The sequence below is a fragment of the Zeus faber genome, assembly GCF_960531495.2.
Source record: "Zeus faber genome assembly, chromosome: 15".
NCBI classification, from domain to species: Eukaryota; Metazoa; Chordata; class Actinopteri; order Zeiformes; family Zeidae; genus Zeus; species Zeus faber.
Genome location: NC_137194.1, coordinates 11,214,916 through 11,227,236, shown reverse-complemented (window position 1 = coordinate 11,227,236; position 12,321 = coordinate 11,214,916). Strand labels below are relative to the sequence as shown.

Sequence of the window (12,321 nt, the reverse complement as noted above, 5' to 3'; positions counted from 1 at the left end):
TTCCCTTTTGATTTGGATTTTACATGCCTAAATTCTGTATGCAATACAAAGTCTAGCATTGACAGGCACTACAGTAACTGAGACTATCAAGATACTTCATCTGATGATGGGGTATAATTGCACTATTTTCATTTATATGTCTGCTATATATAATGCAATAAATGCACTAAATGTAATGCTGTACCCACCCTCTGAATACGGTGTCTGGTTGATGTTGTTGTCCACAAATTCCAATGGGAAGTCCAAGAAAAATCTGCAGGTGAAATTATATTAAGATATATCATAATGATGTGTACAGGATGCAACTTTTGTCAAGTGCACATCGGTGAAAGGACGTTAATAAATCAACCTAACATTTTACAAAATATTTTTGAGTCTCATTTTCCATTAATACACTAACACAATATGATGCAATTAAAAATGTAGCCGCCAGGGGGCAGTGGTTTCATATCTGGAGGAGGCCAGTGCTTGAATATTATCATGAAGTAAAGCCTTGGTTCAAGCACCTGTCTTCTGAGCTGTTTGTATATATACAAATGATGTATTATTTATTATTTATTTATTATTAATTCATTATAATTTCGTTACTGTATAAATGAATAGATGCAAGTTTATTTGTATACACAGGGGAATTTCAAAGAGCTTTCAAAATGTATAAAAGACATTATACAAAATCAAAGAAGAATAAAAGCATAGAAATAAAAAGCTAAAAACATAGCAGGACTCGACCTCGGACCCACTTTGGTTGGATTCAAACACCCAGAAACTCAGGACTGCTAATACACACTTAATACTGCACTGCATGACCTACAGTCATTACCTGACAGTTCATACTGGATCTTCCTGTAAGACTGGAGCTGTGATAAAGGGCTATAAATAAACCTGCTTTGTCAGAGGCAGAGGATCGGATCAAAAAATAAATAAACAAAAAGACGACCAGGAAGGAGATAACGGCGAGAAGGCCTCCGTGACCAGTCTGGCCACTAATACTACCCCATTGTGTCCTAAATGCACGCACCGATGCTCTGTTTATCACCAGAGGCTGATCTGCAACATTTCTGCCGGCCCGTGCATTTTATTGTGCACCATCATCTGCCATCTGCTGTGAATTTGGCTTTTTTTTTGTTTTTTTTTCTATCATTAGGTAACACGAGTCCCTTCCCTCACAAGGTAACAGGTCTGACTCACTGGCACATGCATCCATGTAATCAACATACACTGCGTATTGCTGCCTCCTCAGCAAGATCTACAGTGTTGCGCACAAAGCATGCGTCGGCTGGCTCGTCTGCGGACGGCTGATTTTTGCTTTTGTTTTCATTCGTGTTTCACGCACGTGGAAGAATCCGGTCGTGGAATTTGAAAAAAGGGGCTCAACTATTTTTTTTCCAACAACTATGGCGTCAGCCGGTCTATCGCTCCGATGACGTTAATTACCGACACCGTGAGCGAATTGGTGGAAGTGTTAGAACTCTGCCCCGCCAGCGCTAACAGTTCAGTGACACCCCTGCAACCCCCCCCCCCCTCTACTGCTCCACCCCACCTTCCTCCTACTCCACCTCCTCCTACAGCGTCAGCCATATTGCGAGGTGTGATTTTATGAAAGCTGATTATTCACTGCCACCTGTCCGTCTGGTCCCTTAAGAGCAGCGCCGGGGTCACGCGAGGTACACCGGCATCTGTGCCCGCAGGAAGAGTTTGGGAGAGTCTTCGACTTTTCTCGTTACCCGTGTGACCTTTTCCTATGGCCTTAGGGGTTTCTCGTATGTGACATAAACATGCTGGTGTCGTCCGAGGCTGATAGGAAATCACCATTAAGCGTATTCAAGACTTTCTTCGGATTCTCCCCGGCTGGATTGTTGGCTTTGGTTGCGATTGAATTGACATTTTCGCTGTTTTGTCGATTTTCTTTTGTTCAGCGGGCAGTGGTAGAAAGCACACAACCCTCGAAAAACAGCACATACTCATACTGGGTTATACAATCTGGACAGACATCAGACAGCAAGAGGCATCAATGAGAATGAAGCCGCGTCCTATATATAAACTACATAAACAAAGGCAACTCACTGTGATAGGCAATGTGTATCGCGGTACGGTCGCAGTTTGGCATAAGTAAGTCAATCAGGCTGGAAGCTTCCAGGCACCGGGCGGAATGTTAATCGACTTTTGTCTTTAAATTCTCTTTTATCTTCACAGAGGTGCTCTCTCCACAAAGTAATAGCCTTTCGGGCGTGAAAAATCCTTGTTTGTCTCGGCCGCTTTGACGAGCAGCAGTGAGAAGAGTGGCCTTTGACTTGACCCCTGTGGGCAGGCGCGAGCCGACCACCTATCAGGGGGCCTGACTCCGCCGGCCTTACACCGTCCCACTGGACGTCAACGCGGCCACTATGACACCGTGCATAGCACTGAATACTGACACCGACACAAACACAAATTACGTTTAATAGCGAAGGTCATGACGTCAGCGGGTCTGTTTGCATGTATTCCATTATTTTCGAAGTCACATTTTGTCATTTTCCTGTGACTTCCTGTGCTTTTGGAGCGCTATAAGAGTTCATAAGAAACATTAAGTTGCTAGGGTTCACAGCATTTTGCAGCAAATAGAGCTCCCATGTGAACTGGAATCTTCATTGGCAAACACAGACCCACAGACAACATCATTTAAATGTGAATTTGGAGCCTGGCAAAGGTATTTTATTTTATTTTTTTTAATTTTTTTTACGACTATCAGAGTTTTTGAGCTTGACGGTGAAGGCTGATTTTGACCTACGTGAATCCGTTGCAGAAAGATAGTGGTGTTTTCAAGAAGGGTGTTTTTGATGACAGCACTTTTTTACACTTTATTTAAACAAACTAATTAGTCTGTGCTGCAGCTGTGTCGGGCCCATTGTCCTCAGTTGTGGAATGCTATTGATCTGAATCGAATGATTTAATTTGTCGCAAGCCAAGCAACAATTGACTTGGACAGGTGACAAAACACAAGTTGGGGCCGACTCAGTAGATAAGGCACTTACTAGCTGCATAGTTAGTGTTCTTTTAAATATAATATATATAGACAGACTGTACTCAATTGATTCCCTCTGTTACACACAGGACAGAATTTCTGAGGAGGGTCAGATGATCAAGATGATTCCAAATCCTATGACTAACCCCCTGATTGTCTGATACCTCTGATTGCCAGGACACTAGATAAGTGCCTCAAAACACACATATATAACCGTACAACATAAATATATGTACGCCTAAATGTTTTTTTCTTGCTGTTATGAACATTTTGACTTCTTTACAGCGGTAACGGATTACTTCGAATAAGGAATTCACTTATTCTACTCTTTATTCCATTTTTAAGAAAAGTTTCAAAAACTCGGGTGAGTAAGTTTTGCACTATTTCCCGCGCCTAAAAAAACCCCCGCATTTCAGGCGACGTTTCAGCATAAGCATTGAGCTCCAACATTCCACCCACTAACGCAACCAGCCGTTTAAAACTCCGCGAAACGCAACCGCCACGGCCACGGGAAGAGCGAAACAGGGCGTGCGGGGTTCGCCGTGGAAGGCGCTCGCCCATTGGCTGCGGCGCCGAGTATAAAGAACGGCTCCACGCTCGCGGTGCGTCTGCGGGAGGAGCTGGAGCCGCACACCCGTCCCCGTCCCCGTCCCGGTCCCGGTCCCGGTCCCTGTCCCTGTCCCCGTCCCCGGGCCTTGAACGTTCTATCCATTCCCGCAGAGCACCGAGTGACCGTCGCCGCGCCATGAAGGAACGGAGGAACACGCAGCCGCTGGTGGTGAGGTGCAAACTGGTGCTTGTCGGAGACGTCCAATGCGGAAAAACGGCGATGCTGCAGGTGCTGGCCAAGGACTGCTACCCGGAGGTATGCGACCGGGAGTCAAAACGCAACAGCGGTTGGAAACTTCGCGGACGCTCGTCGTCGTTTTATCCCGCGATCCGCGCAGGGGCTTTACTGTTTTTATATATTTGATTATTCGTCCGTCTATCTATCTGTTTTTGGTGCGCAGGAAATACATCGCTCTCTCGTCGTTCTACGTCATTTTCGCGCTGACGGTTTTAATGCGCATTTTCCGTCGTTTGTCCCCGTCGTCTCAAATTCTTTTTATTTTCTTTGGCCGTGTGAAGGCTGTTGTGTGTTGAAATAAAATTGTAATGCATACGCGACGCAGGTTATATCGTGATATGTATAATCTGAAAAAGCGCACTGAGCAGAATTGTAATTAAATTAATGAATTCATTTTTTTTTCCCCCACTTCGTACGAGAATCGAAGCAGCGTCACATTAAACGTATTAAATGTATTGATGTATTTATTTATCTATGCATTTATTTGTTTGATTGTTTGTTTGTTTATTTGTTTACGACCCCAGCGCTAATGACGTGTTGCTCCACAGACCTACGTGCCCACGGTGTTCGAGAACTACACGGCCTGCCTGGAGCTGGAGGAGCAGCGTGTGGAGCTCAGCTTGTGGGACACGTCAGGTACATGATCCCCTGTTCCGGAGCTGGAGTCTGCAGCATTACTGTGGGTTATGCAGTTTGATCCCAAATAGCCTCTGTGCGTGTGTGTTGGAGGGGGTGAGATGAGCCTCCAGCCCTCAACCCCCCCCCTGCACTGATACGGCAGCCAGCCAGGCGTGCGTGCGTGTGTGCGCGCGTGTGATGTTGCTGCTAGATGGATATCTAGTTCCTGGGCGAGTCATCCGCTCTATCCGAGAGAAGAAGTTATCATGCAAATGTATTCAGATGCGCTCAGCTACCCAGAACCCCATGCCTCCTCACCTTTTACAATCAATTCCAGAGGTAGGATTGTATTGTGATGCAAATGGTAGTGGATGTTTACAAGGTTTTCTCCCCTCATCTCATCCTTCATAATAAACGTGGACTTGGAGAAAGTATCTACTTACTGTAGGGTACTATAGTCAAATTGCAGGTTGTTGCATGTTATCAACATATTTTTTACTCATGAAATGGACATTATAGCATTTGATCAGCCTTCATACACCCGCATATTGCATGCCACTTCACTGTGGCCAACACAGAAGTTGGGTCAAATCAATTTTTAGACAATCTGCTAGTTGGCACACATGTTATTTTTGACACGTATGTTTGTCGAAGTTACTTTATTGTGCTCTAATTTGAAAAGACGGAAGCGCCATTCCTTTAACATGGAACTGAAAAACACAAATCACAGCACAATGAAGTAAGTTTGACAAACATGCAGTATGTGGTGACGTCTTTGTCAGCACAACTAGATCATTTCAAGGTAAGTTTCTCACCGTATCATCTAAATGTTCATAAGAAGGTCAATAGAGACTATAGACAATAAAGGAATCCCAAAAACAATCTCAAAATATATCATCAGGAAAATGGTCAGGGGTAATGTAACATACTTGTGCTGATTAGTAAACAGGCTAAAACTCAATTTGATGCCGGCCAGGACCTTAAAGAGGAATTTAAGAAGTGATTACTTCCACAAGGCTGATAAAGCACCTCCAAATTCTGTGCACAGCAAATGCACTTTCTCATTTTGCTTCATTCGGCTCAGTGCAGCCTCAGATGACAGACTGCAGTCGGCGTTGCATCTGTTGTTAGCACTTCTAAAGCTGCACCCAGCCTACAGTATGCGTCGTTCATAGTATGTAGAGTGGAAAAACAGGGTTATTGTGTCAGGGAAGGCCTCCCCTAGGGTTCCACTGTGTGTTGTGTTGACCTGGAAACTGGAAACCTGGGTCTGCAGCACCTGTTGGATTCACATCATGCCAACTGCACAACGCGATTCCACCTGGACCTCCCTCCCCGTCTATACTATACTGAGGATCATGCTGGATATGTGTCAAACTGCTTCAATAGGTCACCATGGCTGATTGAGTTTGCTGTGCGTGTGCATGTGCATATGCATATCTGGTGCGTGTGTGTGTGTGTGTGTGTGTCTCCAGCTTCTGTACGCCTGTTCATCAACATTTAAAGCTTTTATGTAACAGACCTACTTGAACACAACGGGCACGTGAAATCTGTATACACCGATCTCATTGTTTTTCCCATGATCTGAGGGGGGGGGGGGGAGACACTGAATGAAAGTCCCCGGCCAGACCAAATCCTGATTTTTAATCCCAGACTGCTGCCCTTTGGTCCGGTCAGTGGGAGTGGGCTCGGTGCCCGGTGATGATGTGCCACAGAGAGGAATCTGGTGGAGCAAGAAGGTTTTTGGAGCAGACAGGCTGCTCAGAAAATGGTTGTGACCTGCATTTCCCTCCATATGCCGCCCTGTAGGTGACCCACCCCACGCGCGATGCCGGGGATTAGGACTCGGAGAGAGACAAGTGGGCCATCCATTCTGATTTACCTAATGAGTGTGAGAGGTTTCCCCCTCTTCATTTCTCTGTCGTTCCATCTACGTTAGCATCTATATTTAGTTCGACCTCCAACATATTTATGTATATAGACAATCTGCCGCCCTGTCTTTCCCGTCCCTTGCTCTCTCATCCTACTTCCCCACTTCTCTGTCAATCCTCAGCTGACCAAACCGGAGGCCACATCAGTCCTCCCATCTGTTTTTGAAACGCTCGGGGAGTCCTGGCGTCAGCGTTCTGGTGATAAATGGGAGATGGCGGGGGTCAGCCGATGGTCACGACGCGGACTTTCTTCCCTCTTTTTCGCCGTAATCCGCCGTAATTGCGCGGAGCTGTGTCGCCGCAGCCCGGCCGTGCCAAACGGGTTTCCTCATTACCGCGGCTCCTCTCCATTGATTGGACTGACCTCATCACCTGCTTCCCACTGTAGGCAGCTCCGTCTCCGCAGCCCGTTGTGGATTTATAGACCAAAATCAATCCTGCAGCTTTAATCAGCCCGGGCTGATGGCGCATGCAGCCAGAGGGAGCTGGTTGGAGTACTGTAGCCATAACTCAGAAATGGTGAATAATTCATCTTGTTATATTGTTAGGGAGTAATTTATACCAGGTTTAATGGATCTGCTGATACCGGGCTTCGTGTATGGGAGTTTGTATTATGATTAGTTGTGTGATGCAAGAGATTGATATGGACTTTTTGAATATTCAATTTAGCTTATGGAGCAATCTGTTGCGTTGTAAAAACAGGTGTGTTTTTTTTTTGTTTTTTTTTTAAGAGAGAATGAAGCGCTAAGTATTCAATTTTTTTAGTTTTAATATGCATGTTTTAAAGGCATTTCGCTCTGGTCTTGACATAAATCACAGGACACGTTTTTGTAAATGTGCATCCAGCCATGAAGATGGCGTTCCTCTCCTCTGGGGGGGCCAACAGGGGGTGTGGGTTTGAGCTTTTTAATCTCCGATCGCTCGTTTTTACTTTCTTAAAACAACAAACCCTCGAAGGTCAAATGAAAAATATATTAGCGAGGGACTAATGATGTCGAGTATAAATGAGAATCCATTCAACTCGTTTGCCTCGGCATCGTACAAGCAGAAACAAGTGTTGTTGATGGTTTCGGAGAGGGAGATGTTCAGGGACCGGCGGCAGGGGGGGGGATCTTGTCTCTTCTCCCCACGGGGGGCCGTCAAATCACATTCTGTCACGGTGCGGGGGGGATTGGTGCGGTGGGTGTGTGTGAAACGCCGGGTTGTTTTGCTCGGGCTGAGGCCTCCATACGTGGCGCACGCAGCCCCCTGGGCGGGCGGAGAGGGGGAGCCAGCCGATTCCTCTTATCCCCAAATCTGAGTCATCCCATCGCCGGATCATTAATCCGTCTGACCCCTGCGTTCTCGCTGTCGGGAGACAAGTGTGCTAATGATGTGCATGTGCCATGTCACTCCGCCGGAGCCGGTGCGGAAGCGCACGTGACCCCGAAAGGCGGATCGCCTGCCGCGTGGCCTGACGTCTCGGCCTTTGAAGCCTTTCCACCGCGCTCGGCTCATTTTCACGTCTGCGCTCTGCCCCCGGCGCAGTCAAGACGGGCGGAGTGGAGCTCTGCCCGCAGGAATTTCAGTGATACACTTTTCTCTCTCCCCTCTGTTGCCAATCCCCCCCCCACCACAGTTAGTCAGATTCACCGTCCACGTTTCACGCCTCAGAAAGTCTCCATCTGCTGTAGCCGGGCGCCGGCAAAAAGCGCGTTGTCGGGAGAAGGGGGGAAAGTAAACATGTGGGTCACTGATAGGTGCTGGGCATTCATCCGTCCATCCATTCCTTCCTTCATTCCTTCCTTCCATCCATCTGGGTTTGACCCGTGGTTGGGAGGGAGCAGGAGCACTGTGAGAGAAGCCCGGAGTGCACCTCTATGATGTCATACTGCGGGGGGGGTTAATGGCAGAGGAGAGCTTTTTTTGTGATCTGCCTCGTGGGGTACACTCCCGCTTCCTCTCCTCCCTTCTTTCCCTTGGCTCTTCTCGCCACAATAGAGAGAGCCTGATATTTTGTCGTCGTCGCCCGGATTAGAAACTGTTCCTAGGAGTGCGCCGCAAACGCTGCCAGAATGCCACTGTGCAGGAATAGAACACTGCAGTGGTTCCAATCCTCATACCAGGACGTATTCTTTTCCTTTAAATATGGGAAACTTCTGCAAGCACAGGGTGAATTCTTATTGTGCAAAATCCAGGCCCGAGGGTTGATTTAAAAAACAAAAAGGATATAAGGTCGGAGATCCCATTTTCTCACTTGCTACTTGGCAGGGTGACTAATTTGTCATCTTTAATTGAAATGGCTCCTCAGACCCCTGTGGCCCTGTCTATCGATTGGCGCATTTAGATCGGCAGCCATTTAATGCAGAAGCACACCCAGGTTCCTGGCTTTGTCATTACCTATTGTCCTGGAGAGAGACGCCGATTGCTTTTAATCTGCAGCGGGACCTCGCCAGATACCTCTGTGTCAGGACATGCATCAAAGTCACCTCTGAGCTGCTAATTGCTCTGAATCTCCCAGACAGGAAATGCGTTGTCTTATCCGATGACCATCTTCCTCTTTCCCAGGTTGATTTTTTTTTTATTGAGGGCAATAATGTGGTACCATAATAATGTGGTAAAAATACAAACAAACAGCCAATTGAGTATTTGCTCAAAAAAAAAAAATCTCCAAATACCATTCCAAAAGCACAGGAAGAGACTTGTGATGCAACAAGCATATCCCTTTGTTCCTTCAGCGGCACAGTTTACTTTCTTCGGGACATTGAGCCCTAAGGGATTCCAGCACAGCTTGTCATTATTCCGCTCACAACTCCAGGCAGCTGGCAAATTCAATTTTGCCCTTTGATAATGTGGAAAATCATTAAGTATTTATGAAACTGATCTGTATGCACACATCTTTGTTTTGTGCACGGTCTGTTTCTGGTGGCTGTTGCACCTATTTTCTGACGGGTGTTTTTTTTTTTTACATTGTAAATCAATTAAGAGGGGTGGGTTTACGTAATAACTAATGAGTGATTATACTGTCTGCTTCAGTTATCTATAGCCATGCGGGGAGGATTGAATCCCTATTCACATTCGTAGCAAAGCTACGTAAACATGTTAATCTCATTGAGCCGCTCCTTCCCTTTCATCTTCGCTGATATGGGGCACCACCTCTGGCTGGTGCCAAAATGAGGTGTGGTGGTTGGTGGTGGTTTCTATGGCTTTGTGTGTCTTTGTCTGTGATGAGTCGATGTCGCCGGTGTCCAGCCCCGTCACATAACAGAGGAATGTCCCCGGCCCTAGGTGCGTGGGCAGTTCGCGGTGTAAAATGATTGATTGGCAGTTAAGGCAAGCCTTTATGGAGTGGTGGGAGGAATGCTTGATGCAGTTGGTGGATTCCACGGCTGTTGCTGTGGTAACAGTGGGACTGGAGGTATTGCGCACCGCGCAGAGGACTTTAGGGGGGTGGGTGGCTTACTTAAGGATTCTGAGCATGAGTGGGAGCGTCTGCCTGCCCCAAGTCCCACTGTTCCACTTGCGTAATCTACTGCTAGAGAAGATCAATGAGGATTTAGTGCTCGATTGTCATCTCCCCCCCCCCTCTAAAATGCCAATAGAAGAGCAGGGGAAAGGAGCAGTCTCGGGGACTCAGCACGAGAAGTGATGCCTATCACAGATAATCTCCTCCTTTGCACAAATGATGTCGTTGCACTGATATGTTCTGGTCACAACTTTGACAAAAATCAATTAGATCAGGGTGTATTTTTCCATGCAGCACCCAAATTTGAATTCAGTCTCTCCACTAGACCAGGGCTTGCAGCTCTAGTCCTCAAGCACCCCAAGTTGTTGCAGGTTTCAGCTCCTACTTAACTCCCGCTCACCTAACTCACGGGAGAGGCGCGAGGCGTAGTGGCCCTTCATCTCTGTCTATCTCTGGGTGTAGTGAGTAGAGTCGGCGCCGAAAGCCGAAGGACAGCGGGGTGTGGACGGGAAGCACTGCCCTAGGTCACGCCGTATTTCTTAGCACACGAGGACACAAACAGATCTCTCGCAGAGCCAAATAGCAAATAGTTTTGAGCTGATGAAGAATTTCATTCTCTCATTTGTTATTTCACTTCTTCCCCACCAAGGCTCCCCGTACTACGACAACGTGCGGCCCCTCTGCTACAGCGACTCGGACGCAGTTCTGCTGTGTTTTGACATCAGCCGTCCGGACACCGTCGACAACGGTCTAAAGAAGGTAAGGGTTTTATTGGGTTGTTCTAGTTGTAGTTACTGCCTCTCTCCTTGGTTCACACACGAGGTGATGAGGAGTTTGTCAAACCTGGACTCTCGGGTTAAAAATCTGAGAAGGACGTGTACTTGAGGCTGAATAAATCCTCTAAAGTAAAAGTCTTTTCCGTGTCAACAGTGGAAGACTGAAATCCTGGACTTCTGCCCAAGCACGCGCATCCTCCTCATCGGCTGTAAGACGGATCTGCGCACGGACGTCTGCACGCTGATGGAGCTGTCCAATCAGAAGCAGACCCCCATCACCCATGAGCAGGTGAGACGGAAGCACCTTTCCACGACCGCATGCTGTACGGCAGTGATTCTCAAAACTTTTTCACTTTGCCATGGTGCGGGATTAGCCGACACCAACTCGGGACCAGTGTCCATTCGAGGCTAGGTACAGGCAAGGGTCGCAGGTCCTCTCGCCCGGCCTGTGACCCAAGGCAGGGGGCCTCAGGGGGCACTATCACTTGCCCAAGGTGGACCCTCAGACTAGTGGAGGGTAGGAGTCGTCTTACGTCTCCATTCTAGTTCAGCTCCTGTCAAACTAGCCACTGCCAGAGTTGTTCTACATGTTTTCTTTGGTGGGAGTCCTTACTGATTCTACGAGGAGGAAACCCCATGTGAGCACGGGGGGAACATGCAAACTCCACACAGGAAGGACCCTCATCGGGAGCTAACCCGCCAGAGCACGGTGCCAACAGCGCCCCAGGCGGGAATCGAACCCAGGACCTTTTTGGTGTGAAGCAACAGTGCCCCCATTTGATAAGATTTGTTGCTGCCAATCTCAGAGTTTTAATGGTTATATCTGAATTAGTGTCCATACTGTAGTTATGGAGATAACTGAAACCAAGATCACTCAGTCATTATTGTACATCCTCTAATGATGAAGTTGAGCTATTAATCATTTTGCCGGGGACTCCCTGGAACCTCTCGAAGGACCCCCCCCCGGGGCCCCGCGTTGAGGACCACCGATATGAAACACGTGAATGCCGCCTCATAAAGCCCTTCCTGTCCGTCGCCCGCAGGGTTCCGCCATGGCCAAGCAGTTGGGCGCCGAAGCGTACCTGGAGTGCTCCGCCTTCACCTCGGAGAAGAGCATCCACAGCGTGTTTCGCACGGCCGCCCTGGCCTGCATCAACAAGCTGCAGCAGATCCCCAAGCCCAGCCCCACCCGCCGCCTCTCCAAGAGACTGCTCCACCTGCCCAGCAAGTCGGATCTGCTCTCCTCCACGTTCAAGAAGGAGAAGGCCAAGAGCTGCTCCGTCATGTGAGTGGAGACGCCCTGGGTTCGCTCCCCACTTGCGACTTCCAGCCCCCACCACCCCCGCCCCCACCACCACCACCTCTTTGGTCTCGGGGAGGGTGGGGGGGCACGATGGCTTTATCAGGGAAGGGCTCCCTGCTGAAACCCCCCTCCCCCCCCCCCCCCCTTCCCCCCGGGGAACACACACACCTCAGAAGAGGTGGACGCGCCGCTGTCCACTTGCTCCTGAACTCTTCAGCGAACATCCATCTTTTCCACTACCGCTCATCTCGCTTTTGATATCGATATCAATCGAGGTTTGACCATCCGGCGATCATTATTTTTTTATTTCTTATTATCAACCGTTAACGGCAGGCGACCATAAACGGCGCGCCGTGGGTACGGCCAGCCGTCTCTGGGCACATTGTTCACCTCGTCCGAA

The 12,321-nt window shown here is 48.2% G+C and overlaps 1 protein-coding gene across 1 annotated transcript; it reads left to right on the top strand.

Moving 5' to 3' along the window:
- Positions 1-3,733: 3,733 nt before the first annotated feature.
- rnd1b (Rho family GTPase 1b) lies at positions 3,734-11,907 on the top strand (the record flags this gene model as incomplete). The annotated part of the gene is made up of 5 exons (XM_080014688.1): positions 3,734-3,866; positions 4,397-4,484; positions 10,492-10,601; positions 10,773-10,907; positions 11,662-11,907. The coding sequence occupies exons 1-5, from the start codon at positions 3,747-3,749 to the stop codon at positions 11,905-11,907; spliced, it is 699 nt and encodes a 232-aa protein (XP_079870814.1). The 5' UTR covers positions 3,734-3,746.
- Positions 11,908-12,321: the final 414 nt, after the last annotated feature.